The following is a 16,057-nucleotide window of genomic DNA, read 5'->3' as shown; positions in this document are numbered from 1 at the left end:
GGGCCAGATCAGACCAAGAAGTTTTCCACTCAAACTGAAAAGTTCAGATGGAGAAGAATGAAAGTGAAGACAAAAACTTTTCCCTCCTGGTCATATATTTCTAGCTCCTAGATAGGGGCCATGCTCAATAAATGCTAAGTTACTAAACTTGGTTCTATTAACCAGATTTCCTATTTAGTGAAGGTTTGCCCTGAGTAAATTACTAAACCACTCTAAGCCTCAGTATCCTTATCTGCAAAATAAACAGGATACTGTCATCTCAAGGTGGTTGTAAAGATTAAGTGAGATAATATATGTAAAGTACTTGCCTCAATGTTAACCCCAAATCACATTAAATAAACCGTGGCTCTTACAACTGTATAATACAAAAGAGTGTTCATAAAAAATTAACAAGTTAGTAGTATCTCCTATATGAGTGCAGTAAGATGATTGCTTTCAATTAAATGCTCGTCAACTAAAATAGACAATAGATAGACAGGCATCAGATATGAGAAAATTATCTAAAAGCAAAGTTTAAACTAAACTCACTCACTACATGAGGAAAAAATGGGCCTCACACCATGGTACCTTCAAAATATACACCTCCATTAGTAATATAAAGGTAAACATCTGTAAAACATTTTATGACTACAAAATGATATTTTTGTTATATTCTGTTCAAATATATGATGCTCAAAGATATGCCGAATTAAGTTGATAAAGTAAGGATTAGTTATAATTTTCTTAGTAGTCCATCATTATCAAAATATTAACAGAAGGAATTAACAGATAAGTCTCCAAGAAAAAAAATGAGATAACTGCTCCACTATTTTAAAAGGAATTTCACACATTTTTGGACTCACTTTTAAAACTCATTGCTAAGTGGTACTGGCCAAGTAGCTTGTTATAGACTCTTCCCCACCCTCAGCCACACACACACACACACACAAACAAATTTTAAAAGTTGGACACAATATAAAAAAAATCTGTTTGAAAATATCTCTGAGCAAAATGTCAGCCAAGGCATGAGGAGCAAGGGTATCTGAGAGAAAGGAAGTAAACTAGTGAGTCTGACAGTCTGAGAAGTTTCCCCCCTCCAGGAATTTGTTAACTTATAAGAGTGCAGAGCCAAGAGGTATGAACCCAAGCAGGAAGCAGCAGCTAACAGACGGGGAGCAGCACGATTTCTGGCAATTTCATGGGACTGAGGAGACTAAGGAGGAAGAGTTGTGTAAACATGCCAGAATTCCAGAAAGGACCCTGGAAAAGCTATACTTTAGAAATTAGGGCAAATTGGAAACAGACAAGCTCACACAAAGCCTGAAACCTAGCTGACCTGGATTAATGTAATGTATCCCCACACTAATGCCTGCAAGAAAGCAAAAGTGAATCCTCTCTGAAGGAAAATAACATCATCCAGGTCCTCAAATTACCTCTATGATTTTTCACACCCAATGTCCAGCATTCAATCAAAATTACAAGGCATACAGGCAACTACTAAGTTTGCTGCTGAGTCCTTGTCAAAACTGACCCATAGGGACCTTGTGACTCTCCCGCCTGATATTCTCATTTTAGGATGGTCAAGTCAGACTCCAGAACTAACAAGGTGAGAAAGGCCAAAGCTTTGCTTGTCAAATGAAAATGGTGTATTGAAGAACACAGCTGGTCTGGGGGAAACTTTATTCCCCACTCTGCTACCTGAACCAAAGCCACTGGCTCCTTGAGGCCCTAGATTCAGAAAGATTCCCTGAATGCCCGGGGGCCTGGTTCACTGATGGTTTGGCTAAGCTACAACCCCAGTGGTGTTCATTGGGGTGCTGTAGCTGTTCATCCTCAGTGTCAGCTATGCAGAAGCAAAAGCAGATGTGGTTGCTCCATTCAGGAGGCAGAACTCAGACTTTTGGGCTGTTGCCAATGTCATAGCTGTTTGGTCTACCACTTGGAAAACTACAGACTGGAAGATTAAAGAGATCCTTCCTTGGGGATGTGAACCTGGAAACAAATCATGGCTGCTGATCTGGAACAATTATGTAGGTTCTGTAAGTAAAAACTGGTTCTCTGATGGGACCAGCTGCTGATCGAGTCTGACTCTTTCTGATGCAGAGGCTACCACTGCATGGCAGACCTGCGACTTCTGCCAAAAGTTGACCCATTTGTCTCACCAGGAGGAGGGTCACATTACAAGGAGCATTATTCCCTACTGCTCCTGGCAGATTGGCTACATCAGACCTTCAAAGCTCTCTCAGGGTGATCAGTGCTGCCTCACTGCTGTTGGTACTTTGTCAGGTTACTGGTAAGCTGTTTCCAGACACACCATTGTGGCTCTTAAAACTAATCTATGTGCTTGACAATGGACTGATAGTTTGTCTCTCTCTTGCTCATCGCCTCCTGGTTCACACACTTTTTAGTAAGGCAGTTTGATCACTGAATTCGGCTATCCCAGAAAGGGATTGTCACTTCTTGGCCAATTCCTGGATAATGATCAGGACAGAAGGGCAGAGGGTGATTACAACCCTAGAATATTATATAGACCTGTTTTGAAAATTGAGGATTCTGCCTTGACCCTGGCTGGGCATGAGGCATTCTTCTTTTCCTAACAGCACCCCCTGGCCAGCCTGGCTGGCACACCCTCCAGCTGGCAGCACAGCTGAAGGAAGGCCTCTGAGACTCAAACGTAATTCTGGTTAAGTTTTATAAAGTGCCCTAGTCCCTTCCAGATGAAAGGTCAAGGTTTGAGTAGGGAATGACTGGGAAAAACATGAAGTTAGAGCCACTAGAATGAGACCCCCAGAATTCGAGGAGGCGGAAGAAGAGCAACAACCCAGCACCTTGAGAGGGAGCACGTTAAACCCCAGGAGGATGAGGGAAGGAAGAACATCATGATTTTTGTCTTTCAGAATTGTCCTTGGCACCTTCCTCCAAAAGGAAAACATCCTGGTGTGGCAATCCCAAACTGCTGTAAGCACACTGCACTTAATTTGCTATTGGGTCTTTAGTGATTGATCGCTTCGACCACACTTGATCTATCACAGCAGCAGGGAAGGGCCCCAGTTCCTGCACCTTCTGCACAAAGCAGCTTCAAATGTCCTCATTCCCATTCATTTCATGGACAAATGCCATAAAGAAAAAGAGAGATACTTCATACTACATTAAAGTTTGAAACTTCTGTTCCTTAAAAGACACCAGTAAGAGAGTAAAAAGGCAAACCACAGTGGGAGAAAGCAGTTGCAATACATATAACTACAAAGGACTCACTTTCATATATATTAAGATGAACAATATGAAATTATAATATTCAACCATTTTTGATGTACAAAAATAGCAATTCATATAGTTGAACTTACTATTTCAAACTCCTACAAATCAATTACACAAGACAAGTCAATAAAAAGTGGGTAAAGGCTGAACAAGCACTTCAAAACAGAAAATAATCAAATAGCCAATATGTACCTGAAAAGGTGCTCACCCTCATTATTTATCAGCAAAATGAAAATTAAAACCAAAATGACATACTACCAGACACCTATTAGAACAATTACAACTAAAATAACTGATGATACCAAGGATTGGCAAGGATGTAGAGCAAGTGGAATTCTTAAACCCGGCTGGTGGGAGCATAAATGGATATAACTGTTTTAGAAAACTGTTTAGCAGAAACTACTGAAATTGAATATATTTATGCCCTACGAACCAATGTCATTTCTGAGTATATACACTCAACAGAAATGCACACAGGTATGCGCACCAAAAGACATGTACAAGAATTTTCATAGCAGTATTATTTGCAATAGCTCCAAACTGGAAACAAACCAAATATACATCAACAGAAAAATGGATAAAGAAATCATTGTAAACTCATGCAATGAAATACTGCAAATGAATGAAAAGAAATGAACTACAACATCCAACAACATGGATGACTTTCACAAATATGATGTTGAAGAAAAGAAGCCCAACACAAAATAGTACTTACTGTATGAATCCATAGATATGAAGTTCAAAACCGGGCAAAAACAATCTATGGTGTTACAAGTAAAGATGGTGGCCACACGTGGCTGGGGTAGTGAAGAGGAACAGACATGAGGTTAGCTTCTGAAGGGCTCATCAAGGCAAGTGCTTGATTTGGGTGCTGATTACAAAAACAGATTCATTTTGTGAAAATTCATCAGTGGCAACCTTAGGATTTGGGCACTTTTCTGTATGTATACTGCACTTGAAAAATAGGTTTATTTTTAATTTATGGTCAAAGGAAAAACACTTAAATCACTTTAAAAATATTAAAAAGTACACAAAAATTATGAACGTGAACCTTGGACAGTACAGGGGACAGTACAGGATAAGAGGACAGGAATTGTACAGATCTTTTTGTAGAGATCTTACTGATAAGGTGAGAATGTAAAACTGCTACTGAAGGAAGAGAATGTGGCCTGTCATAATGAACAAATATAAGTTTGATGAAAATACTATTAACTAGGTTGATAAATGCACTAGATGTGTGAATGATAATGTCTATCACACCCACCAAACTTTCCGTGAAACTCCCCCATCCACCCCTCCTGCTATCTGGCAGCCAATTCATGGACTGGTCAGAGGTCAATGATTTTGTCCAGCCCCCAAATATGAACTGAAATAATGAGATTCTCTCTCTCAAGAATATGACCCTAGATATACCAGGAGATGCTGCAATGAAAATTGAAGCAGAAAAAAAGGCAGGAAAAGGGGGGCCACAACCTTGAGTCCATACCATGAGGGGTATACAGAAACCTAAAGTTAGAGGAAGCAAAAGCTGTGTGGAAACACAAGCAATAAGAAATCAAACAGGCACCAAACAATGAAAGTTCAGCCAGTAGCAACATCCAAAGAATAGGTAGGTCCCAGTAAAGACACAGCACTACTCACCCTTATACTGCCTTACAATTTTTATTCCCACTGTTCCCTCCACACTCAGCTGTGACCATTATTCAAGACAACTTGAGTTCCTGTTTCTCCCTTGCAATCAAAAGGACCTAAAGCAATCAGTCATATAACAGAAAGCAAGTAACCCTAGAAAAGTTTAGCAATACCAGAAAAAGCTACCTACCCATTTGATTAATGAAGCCTTAGTAATTGCTTCAAAATAATATTGACTAGCTATTAGGTCTCAGAATTGATTGTGAAAGTTGGATGAAACATTGGCTTATGGATCACTGTTGCAAACCTGTGCAAAGCACTGAGGGAGAAAAAGCACTATTGGGGTCAGCGCAGGAAACTCTCGTCCTTGACTCTGCATGAGATCACTGCACAAGGAGGAAGTGGGTAAGTGGACTTCAGTAAACACAAGACAATCCCTCAGTAAGAGAATCACCAATAATTTAATTTCCCTCCAGAGTAGGGTCAGATCATGAAAATACCTTCATGCCATGATCATGGTTAGACAACTGATTTCAAACTTTCTTCTCTTTGGAATTTAACACACTAGAAGTTATTTAAAAGCTAATTCCACCACCTTTATGTCTTCACAACTACAGTCTTAAGTTTCTTCCTTTACTATAACATGAAAGAAACAAAAAGATGATTACCGTGATAATATACATCATAACAGAAACACATTACAAACTCTTTCCAAGATAGCTCTTTTCAGCACTACATCTTTAGTGCCAAACAGTGCAATGCCAAAAAGGAAAAAAATTCCTTACTTACAAGTGAAATAATACCATGTCTGGAACTTGCTTTAAAATAGTCTAGCAAAAGAAAAAAGTATGCATGGAGAGAAACAGATATGACAATAGCAAGAAGTTGAAGATGACTGAAGTTGGATGACGAGTATATCAGTGTTCCTTGAACCATTCTGTGTGCATCAAATTTAAAGTATTTTTTAAAGAAGAAGGAAAAAACTTTCTAAGTGATCCTAATATGAAATCAAAAAGACGACGAAGAAGAATTACATTAGAAAGGGAGTAATAAGGATAAAAGGGTAAAGGGAATAATAAGGATACTTGCTGACAGATGTGCTAAGAGCTTGGCCTGGACTATTGCCTGTGAGTCTCCCACAAACCTGGTGAGCAGGTACTGTCATGAGCCCCATCTTCCAGGTGGGGAACCAGGCTTAGAAAGAGAAATTACTCAAGATTATATATCTGGTCAATAGTGGAGCTAAGACTGAAACCCATGCAGTTTAGCTCCTGAAATGAACCACGCACGATACTAACACTTTACCTGGAAACTGATATCCTTAAAGGTAAAAGAAAACAAATTCATATTGGATATGAGTAGCCTCCTATTCTTGTGAACCACTGACATTATCTTGTCCTGACTTCTTTTAGTTATAATGTTATACAATGAGCCTCCCTATTTCCACATTGCTAACCCCAGGAAACTTCCTAGCTTTCCAATACTCCCTCGATTTGAAAGGACTCACCCCACTGTTTACATTAGTCACACTAATGGCATGAGCTCATAAATACAGTTCAGGAAATGAATCAGGCATTGTTTAAATTAAATCACACAATGACAAAATAAAACATTTCAAGATCCTGAAAATAATGCAAAGTACCAGTAACCAGCCTCTTCACATCCCTGCTGTTTCAATTATCATAGGTCTTAGCAATGCCATATTGATAAGCATCAAAAGAGCTAACAAAAGAAATTTGGCCTACATTTAAAAAAAATAAAACGCTAAAGGATGAATACACATTATTTTTAAGCACAGCTTTTTTATTTTTTTTTTTTATTTTTTTTTTTTTGAGACAGAGTCTCACTCTGTTGCCCAGGCTAGAGTGAGTGCCGTGGCGTCAGCCTAGCTCACAGCAACCTCAAACTCCTGAGCTCAAGAGATCCTCCTGTCTCAGCCTCCCGAGTAGCTGGGACTACAGGCATGCGCCACCATGCCCGGCTAATTTTTTCTATATATATTTTTAGCTGTCCATATAATTTCTTTCTATTTTTAGTAGAGGTGGGGTCTCGCTCCTGCTCAGGCTGGTCTCGAACTCCTGAGCTCAAACGATCCGCCCACCTCGGCCTCCCAGAGTGCTAGGATTACAGGCTTGAGCCACCGCGCCCGGCCAAGCACAGCTTTTTTAAAACATCATTTTATCTGTATCTTCTCAGATCTTATGAGAACTGTAATTCTTATTACCTACTCACTCTGATGCTGTAAATTGTTCTTATATAGGTCTCCCCAACTTTTTGTCTCATTTCTTCCTTTACAGTTCAAAACAGAAAGAAATACTATATCATTTAAATATACATAGATCAACTCAAACTTATTTTATTTCTGCCTTTTCCATAAAAGCATATTTGGAGCATGTGGTAGTCACTGTGAGAAGTTTTAGGTAAAATGATTTGAACCCTCACTTTTCATTGAATCATAAGTTTTCCAAGCACCACTGAAAAACTATGAGAATATGCACTTTCTGCATCTCTGTTCCACCCACAGATGCCAATGTTTTCTACAAAAACAACAACAAGAAAAACCTGCTACTTTTTTCCACCTAAATATACACACAATTACATTTTAACTCCTTGGGAAAAATTACTAACATTTTCTCTTTGGTGGAATTAAATTAATGTACTTACAACTTCTCCATCAGTTAAAATTTGAAAGTTACACCAATGGAAAGGTAATGAATAATTTTGGAATAATAGTTAATTTTTAGAATAAGAGATGAATGTTGTAAAATAAACATTTATCACAATGCTATATTGATATTTAACAAATATCATTTCTAGTTTCATTTAAATATTGATAAGATTTCCTTTTCAGAAAGGAATTTATACTGTGAGTAATTTAACAGAATCGTTACATATCCTTAGTCCTCAAAAATGAAGCCCCCCCAACTGTAGACAGATTGGATTTATAACTCACATCCTGAAATGTTGATACAAATAAAAATCTGCAAACTTCAACATATATAATTCCATAACAAACATTTAATATTCAATGGTAGAAGGTAACAAACTTAATAATCTTACCACACACACACACACCCCTTTCTTGTAAGACAAATGAACAGACATAAAAACACAAAGCCACTTAAAAATTGTAAATATTAGGATTTAAGATCTGAGTAAATCCATATTGTTTGTCAATATGACTTATTTCATTACAAAGTAATCTTAAAGACTAAGTTTTTCTATTCCACAAAATTAAAATTATACTAACTACAGCATGCATATTTAAGTAGTATTGGAAAATGTGGGGAAAATCAACTTAAAAAATTAATCTGCATTAAATAGATAGCAACAACACCAACTGTTTTAACAAACTATTGACATTTGCTTGCTAAAATCAGAAACATTTGGTTATCACACATGTTTTAGGTCTTATCAACACCAATGTAAGGAAAATATCTCTATTTTTTAAGTCCCAAAAGAAGGAAAAAAATTATGTTATCATACTACAAATATTTTCCACCGCTCAATGGTGCATTCAGGTGTCACTTGGTAAAATCCACAGAAAAATACTTGCTCACAATAAAAATGCATTTTTATGTATATCTGTCACATCAAAGATGGATTTTTCTATGTTGAATTCTTAACATCTAAATAGTTAGGTTTAGTGTAGCCAAAATTAAAATAACTAAATTTTGCTAATTCATGAGTTATTTTTCTTCGTTTAACTTTCAATGGAAGAATGATTACAAAGTTTAAGTAATAAATCATTTTGTTCCCTAAATTATATTTTTAAACATTTTATAAGATTTAGCAAGTATCTTTATTCCATTTTCCTTTTGTGTTCAGTAAGCAATAGGTGAAAAGAATATATTGAGTTGGCCATCATACATCAGTTAACCAACATGAACTAGAATGAAAATCCAGCATCCACATACTCCACACATATTTTAGGGCTTGCATGTGGCTCTGCCTAATTCAACCAAACAATTAAAATCCTCTGCTTGCGGTCAAGGTAGCAAGGCTAAAATGACTGTGTAATAATGAGGTGACAGGGGAAATCATATACCTTTAATCCCTTTAAAATTAAATCAGCATGTTTAATTCGGCACAATATGACAAGGGTCTACTTCTTTAAACCTCCAGAGCTAAAGAAATATTTTCCACCAAAACAACTGAAATCAGGCTGAATAGAGCATTTAACATTACCAGAAAAATAAGAATAAAGATGGTTTTGTTGCTATATGTCTCTCCTGTTAGTAGGCAAAACAGACCAGACTAACTGGGATGTGTACTTTCGCCCTAAATGCAAATATTTTTAAAGGTACCCCACTGAAGTAAAGGAATGCCCTGTAAAACCGTTTATTTAAAAATAAATCACATTTTTCTTTGAACATGTAATGGTCTGCAATTGTATTTCTCAAGAATTAAAACAGCCATTGAAGTAGTTTTTAAAGGGAAATAAGAATAAACAAAATAGTGATTCGCACACTACACCCAAACCCCTATCCACCCAGATTTGCCATTTCTTGAAGGTCAGCGGATTTAAATACAGTCTCCTTAGTAAGGAACTCTCGAACATCATTTAGCCTTCATATCTGAAGTTGGACATTGATCATCTCCCTAGAACTCTTTGAGCCTCAGTGTTAGCATAGGTAAAAATGAACATAATAATAACAATAATATGAATAATCTCTAAGAGCTGAAGTAAAGTTCAAATTAGATGAGATAATGGAAGGTAACACCCAGAACCTAGAGCTTAACACACAGAAGGTACTTGCTAAATGCAAGTTCCCTTTCTCCTTAAACACCTCAAACCTAGAATGAGAGGGAAGTTTTTCATTTTCCATAAATGGAGCTTTTTTAGAATGAAGTCCCACCCAGACACATTTTCAAGGAAAAAAACAAGCCTTTTGGAGAAAAGAAACTACTTAAAAATTTTTTTAAACTCAACTCATTTTTATTATACCACCTTTACCATCTCAAAAACAGCAGTCACTGCGAAAGGCTGATGAGAGAGCCTCGTCATATTCCAAGAACTCACCAAAGTGAAATCTTGAGACACCGTGAAAAAAAAATGGATCAGTGCAAATAGTCCTTCAACCTAGGCATATTTGGAAAGTGAAATATATCTTGCTTTTTTATGCTTAACCAGAAACAGCTTAAGACCCAAGTAAAAAAAATTTTTTTTTGGTCAACCAGCTTACTTTGAATCATTATTTAGACGAAGCAAACCAATGGGTGTTTTCTTTTTGTAGCTTACCTAAAAACACAATTAATTAGAATAAAAAATAATTTGAAGAAGAGGTGGAATTTGATCTCTCAAGAATGTTTAGAGGCAGTTTACAAGATTTACATCCAGTATTAACTGTCTAGGAGACTGCAATAAATATGTCATCCTACAATGTAAGTGATAAGAATGTCTCTGTCTCAGACCATGTTGTTACTATAGGTTTGTGCATCTGCTGACTGATTTATCAGAATGTCCGCTTCAATCATCTGCTTGTCCTCAGCTTCTCCAATGCAGTATTTATCACAGATGCTGGTAATCTTTAGATCTTGTGAAATTGTCTTTCACATCCTCTACACAGCAAAAAGCTAATGTTAGACACAGAAAATGCCATTATTGGAAGGCAATTTGGAAATCGTCTTAGCCAAACCCTTAATTTTCACATATTAGCAAACAGAGATTTTATTAACAGAAAAAAAGAAAAAAAAGAGAAAACAGTGAGAGATTTGCATAAAGAAGTCACACAGAAACATGATGTAGGAAAACAACTCTACTCTCTAAATCCTATTTCAAGCCCTAACCTTCAACTGTGCTTACAGGGCTGAGGGAGATATTTCTATGGAAAGCTCCAGAAACCTACATGGTAAAACAGACCTTGACATCTGCTCATCTACTCACTCAACCTCGCCAGTTTCACAGATCCATGTCTCGGTGTTTGAGATGATCTGAGCCCATCAGCAACACAAATTAACTGAAAGGGAACCAATTGCATAAACTGTAGATTTAAGGCAGACTGTTTCTTATTTTCACAGTTTCTTCTTTAATTCTTTGAACATACCCAGAGAGGCAGTGCCAGAGAAAAGTATTCGTCTGCTAAGCTAACCCAAGTCACAGAAACACGTCTACTATAACATAAAATTTGGGAGGTTTCCCAACCCAACTCCTAATGCATCGTAGAATGTTTGCTTCTCTACATCTCAGTTTTGTCTCCAAACACCAAAGAGTCTAATTTCTAACCTCTTAAGATGCATAAAATGATTGAGAAATACTTATAACTTGTATGGTCATAAACAGAGAAAAAATTTTGTCCTAAAGTGACCTGTTTAGGACTACAATTAGAAAGTGGTGTGAAAGTCAAACTATTTGGAGGTTATGTTTCTTTATTAAAGTATAAAAGAAAACAGTCCTGAAGATAAGAGTCCAGATATTTTCCAAGTAGAAAAATGTTGGTTTCCATATAATGCTAACAAGTCAGACAGCCATATGAATTGTAACAGGTGACAACTCCCCAGCCCCAGCTCCAAAAGAAAAGTGGTTATCTCATGATATTAGTATAAATACAAAGAGAACAAATAATTTGGAATTAAGTCAATGACATATATTCAGAATAATTTAAAGTACCCTATTTTATTATAGACATAACACTTAGATATCTGTTTTGGTTCCTGTGGAGTCTTGGAACACATACCTTTTTTAAAAATTCCACCAATAGCAATATATATATATGTGTGTGTGTATACTAAAACAACCTGTTTCCTCAAAACTCTTCTCCTTCTCCTAATTTAAATTCTAAAATGCATGACTTGAAATTTATGTTTATATTTCTAGTATCTATATCTATAAAGTTGGAAATCAGTTTTTCAAATGACTCTGAATGTGCACTCAAAAATCAAAGGGCATGTTTAAAATTTCACATTTATAATCTTTATAACAACTTTAATCAATTAATTCTGTTAATGGTTTATAGTGAAACAAAGCTGGGGGAAAATAAACCCAAAACTTCTCATTGGTCTAGTTTGAACTCCTCTTAATTTTACACATCGTTTTATGAGCCCTAAGGGGTTAGGCAGGCATCTTATGCATCATTCCATTGCTAGCTTCTCCCACAGCCTCTGTGGTTTGCAGTAGAGGCTGTTTGGTCTGACTTGCACGGAAAATTCGGCTGCGAAATATTTTTATGCAACAGCAAAGACAATCAGCCTTTTTTTTTTTCAAGGTGGGGATCTAGAAGTGAAGTAGGAACATTTGATTAGTCTGCACTAACTTTAATAACCAAATGGTAATTGAAAAATACAAATTTTGTATTTGCATGAATGGAGAATTGGGGGTTACTAAACCTACATGGTTTTTCTTCCCCACTCCAGGCCCCATGAGCAAACAGCAAAATTAATAAAATTATGATCCAGAATTAGGTTGCATTCATTATTTAAAAGTACAGAAACGTTTTTTTAAATGCTCACATTTTTAAAGATAGCAAGAATGTGGCTACCAAATATTAATCCTGAGGAATACGGATACACATTTACCTTTATAATTAGACCCAGCCGGTCAAATGTTACCAAAGTAAACTGACCGAAACCACAAAGACTGATTGAAAATGACCAACAGAAAGTGTTTGTCCGTCTTAAGGAGCCCTGCTTGTGATCAAACATCTGCAGGCAAAGAAATCTACACGAGCCATCCTGGTAAGGGAGAAATCAAACTTTTCCAAATAAGTTAGTTCCATCCTGCCAATCTACATCCAACAGGTGTCAATACACGTCACCAGACAGAATCCTTCCCAGCAAGGTCTAGAGAAGCAATGGATGGTTAGCAGAGAAACTAAAACGACCCGACCTCTATCAGGGTAGCGAAAAATATAAAGCCGGGCCCCTAGCAGAACTGATCACTCGGCGCTAAGGTGGGGGGATGGAGATGGGGACAATCCCTGGATGAAGACGGGCAGATGCGTGGAAATGTCCCGCCACTGACGCCGCAGGGGGATTCCAGAGCACTGTCCTCGCTCTCTGTCAAGCTCCCGCCCCCGACCCCAGGGTTAGAACAGCAAGGGAGTGCGGCGGCCGGAGGCTGGGAGATCCGAGAGGGAGGGCGCGCGGTACCTGCTTGTCCAGCGCGTCCCGGCCGCCTCCGGGTCCCGCGCCGGCCCTGGGTGGCGCGGGCGTCCGTTCGCAGGTGCAGCCTTCCAGGAGGTACATGCCCGCCGGGCGGCCGCTCTGCTCCCCCTCGAAGTAGAAGAGCACATTCTGGTAGAGGGCGAACCACTTCTCGTGCCAGCGGCTCGCCTCGGCCGCCTTCTTACTCAGGAAGCCGCGCTTGGTGCCCTCCTTGCGCGCCAGGAAGGCCAGGTACAGGGCGTGCCCCTCGTTGTAGCGCACGCTCTTCTGCATGGTGAGGGTGCGGGGGGCGCGCGTGCGACCGCCCGCCTCACCGCTGCCTCGAGGCCATCGCCCGGCCGGCTCCCCCGATGGCGCGCCCGCTCAGGTCCCAGCGGGCGAAGGGCGCCCCCTTTCCCGACGCAGCGCGCAGGGCACCCGGCCCGCTTTCGGGTCCAAGGGGCGCGGGCTGCGGCCGGGGCACGTTCTCCGCTCTGACCGCCACCCTCCCGGTCGAGAGAAGCCCCCAATCCCCCGACGCCCGCGTCAAGAGCGGCTCCGCGAGGGCACCGGCGCCGGCGGTGCTTCGCCCAAAGTTGCGGACGCCGAGCCCCCGCGGCGGGCTGGGGCGGCGCGACGCGTGGCAGCGAGAGAAGGACTGTCCTCGGGCAACGCGCTCCGGGAGACAGAAGGTAAAACGTCACGTGGGAGATCAGCTGTAATCGGCTTGGAGACCGATTTAAAGGGCAAAGTCGGCGCGGCGGCGGCGGAGGCGCAGCCGGCTCTCCCCGGCGCGCGTCCGTCCTTGGCCCGCCCCGGCCCGGGCCGCTGCCTCTGCTCTGGTGCGGGAATGGGGCGGGTCGTCGCGAGGTGGAGCGCCCGGTCGCACCACACACACGCTCACACGCGCGCTCGCACACTAGGCACAACGCGTGCACACACACACGCAAATGTACACTCGCATACACACGCGCAGACCAATACGGCCCCACAGACATACACAAAAATACACATTCACATAGGCAAATACGTGCGCACACAATACACAACTACATTTGCACAAATACACAATTCAAACAACATACTCATGCAAACAAGAATACACACAAATACACACTCAGATACACCCACAATGCCCACTCCTGCACATCAAAATACAGACTCACGCAGAAATACACATTTACACAGGCAACCACACACAGGCACAAACTGAGATGCTCACACACACTCACATACACAATGCACACATTCAAACTCACAAGCAAACATATCCTTATACACACATTTACACCCATACACACACAAACATGCACATATACTCACAAATTCACAATCATACATAGACTCACACAGGCAAAGAATCACATACAAACACATACACAGATGAACACAAATACACACATTCACATACAAACACATAAATTCACCTTGAAACACTCACACAAATGCACACTCACGCACAAGCACCCACACACATACAGACAATACATATTCATGACATCCGGACACTCATAAACCCACTCTCACACTCATTCCACATCCACAAGTATGTTCCCATGGCAGTGGGGGAAGTCACAGGGTGGCTTTGCATACCGGGGCCACATTGGCTTTTCCACTTATACCTACACTGTGGTATTTAAAACTGGTGGCGGCAAAGGTTAATGAGAATAGCCCAAGTGTTCCCAGAAAAGCATCAGGTGCCTTTGGTTCCTTGTGGACACGTGTTATTTGATGGAGTAAGATGAGAAATTTTAAGTGTGTGCTGTGAGCTAGACTAACGCCACAGCACTCACTCTAGCCTGGGCAACAGAGTGAGACTCTGTCTCGAAAAAAAAAAAAAAAAAAAGAAATTTTAAGTGTGAAGTTTTCAACCGGGAAAAAATAGCCAAACAAGGGAGACTTTGCAGCTGGGGGCAGAATCCATCCCCAAAGGCCATGCTGTCATAGGCTCACCAGATGCCCTTTCTAGGACTGGATTCATTTGATTAACAAATCTGACAGGTACAGCCGAAACCAAGACCCCCTACTATAAAATGTAAGCGGAAAAGAAATCATGTACCCAGCAGCTGTGAGAGAAAGCTAGTGAAACCCCCAGAGAGTTCCTGTATTTGGTCCTGCTATACGCATTTTTTTATTCCCCTTAGTGATTTATCATTAAAATGGTGTGCCATAAAGTGTTTATTGTTCAAAGCAAATAATAAAATGCTTTTCTGAGTGGTGAATCTGTGACAATACACCTGTCTTGTGCTGCCAGTTGTGTGTTCATAAATGGTAGCCCCAGGGTTCTGCCTATTCTGTAAGTGCTGTTTTTGCAGAATATTTTAACTCTGCCTCACTGAGCAGCACAAAAAAATAAATTTTTTTTTCATTTTACCTTTTCAAAAATCTTTCACTATTAAAAACTATATAACAGGAAAATTGCCATTTTGAAATTACAGTGTGAGAACTATGGTCATTTCTCTTTACACATTTTTAAATATCTAAAGGACAGTACTGTCACTAAATTGAGTTTAACCCAGCTGGGAGCTTGCATTGTTCTTCAGAGGAGATACAACCATAGAGACAGTAAGTAAATGTGGGCAACATGTTTGAGCCAGATTCTAGATGCAGAGGAGCTGGTGATTGCCTCAGGAGGCCTTTTATTTCTTTCTCTGTGGTCCAATCCCAGCAGTGAGAACAGTAAGCAGGCAGACACCTGCGTAGTTGATAAGCTCTATGTTTTAGCAGAAACCATTAAGGGTGTGAAATTAGCACAGAAACAATTTAATGATGAGTATTTGAACCTTCTAACCCTTTGAGTTTTTTCGGATGTGAAAGATTCTTTTCCTCAATAAGCAATGTCTGTGGTATTAATACTAGTCTCACCCTTCCTGTCTCCTTCAATGTCCTTTTCATTTGAACCACATGAAATATTCTTCTCAACCTCTTGTCTGACATCATGTCCTACCACATACGGTGTTGTGGCTGTCATCTGTCCCCTGACAATGAGAAAAAGGAGCTCTGGTTTCCTCCAAAATTTGGCTGGTGACTGTTGTGAGTTTTAATTATGGAAATTTGCTGCAAGAACCATTTATTGATCATGAGTTTATGTCCTCAACACTATATT

The 16,057-nt window shown here is 39.8% G+C and overlaps 1 protein-coding gene across 1 annotated transcript in view; it reads right to left on the bottom strand.

Annotated features, from left to right (window-relative positions):
- Nucleotides 1-13,245, bottom strand: part of RASGRF2 (Ras protein specific guanine nucleotide releasing factor 2) — a 216,302-nt gene extending 203,057 nt beyond the window's left edge. Inside the window, exon 1 of the mRNA XM_069492794.1 lies at nt 12,958-13,245. Coding sequence (XP_069348895.1) covers nt 12,958-13,245 — 288 coding nt within the window. The remainder of the gene's footprint in view (nt 1-12,957) is intronic.
- Between the last annotated feature and the right edge of the window lie 2,812 nt (nt 13,246-16,057).

Source organism: Eulemur rufifrons, chromosome 17 (assembly GCF_041146395.1).
Source record: "Eulemur rufifrons isolate Redbay chromosome 17, OSU_ERuf_1, whole genome shotgun sequence".
NCBI classification, from domain to species: Eukaryota; Metazoa; Chordata; class Mammalia; order Primates; family Lemuridae; genus Eulemur; species Eulemur rufifrons.
The sequence above is the reverse complement of the archived record's forward strand: the minus strand, read 5'-3'. Positions and strand labels throughout refer to the sequence as shown.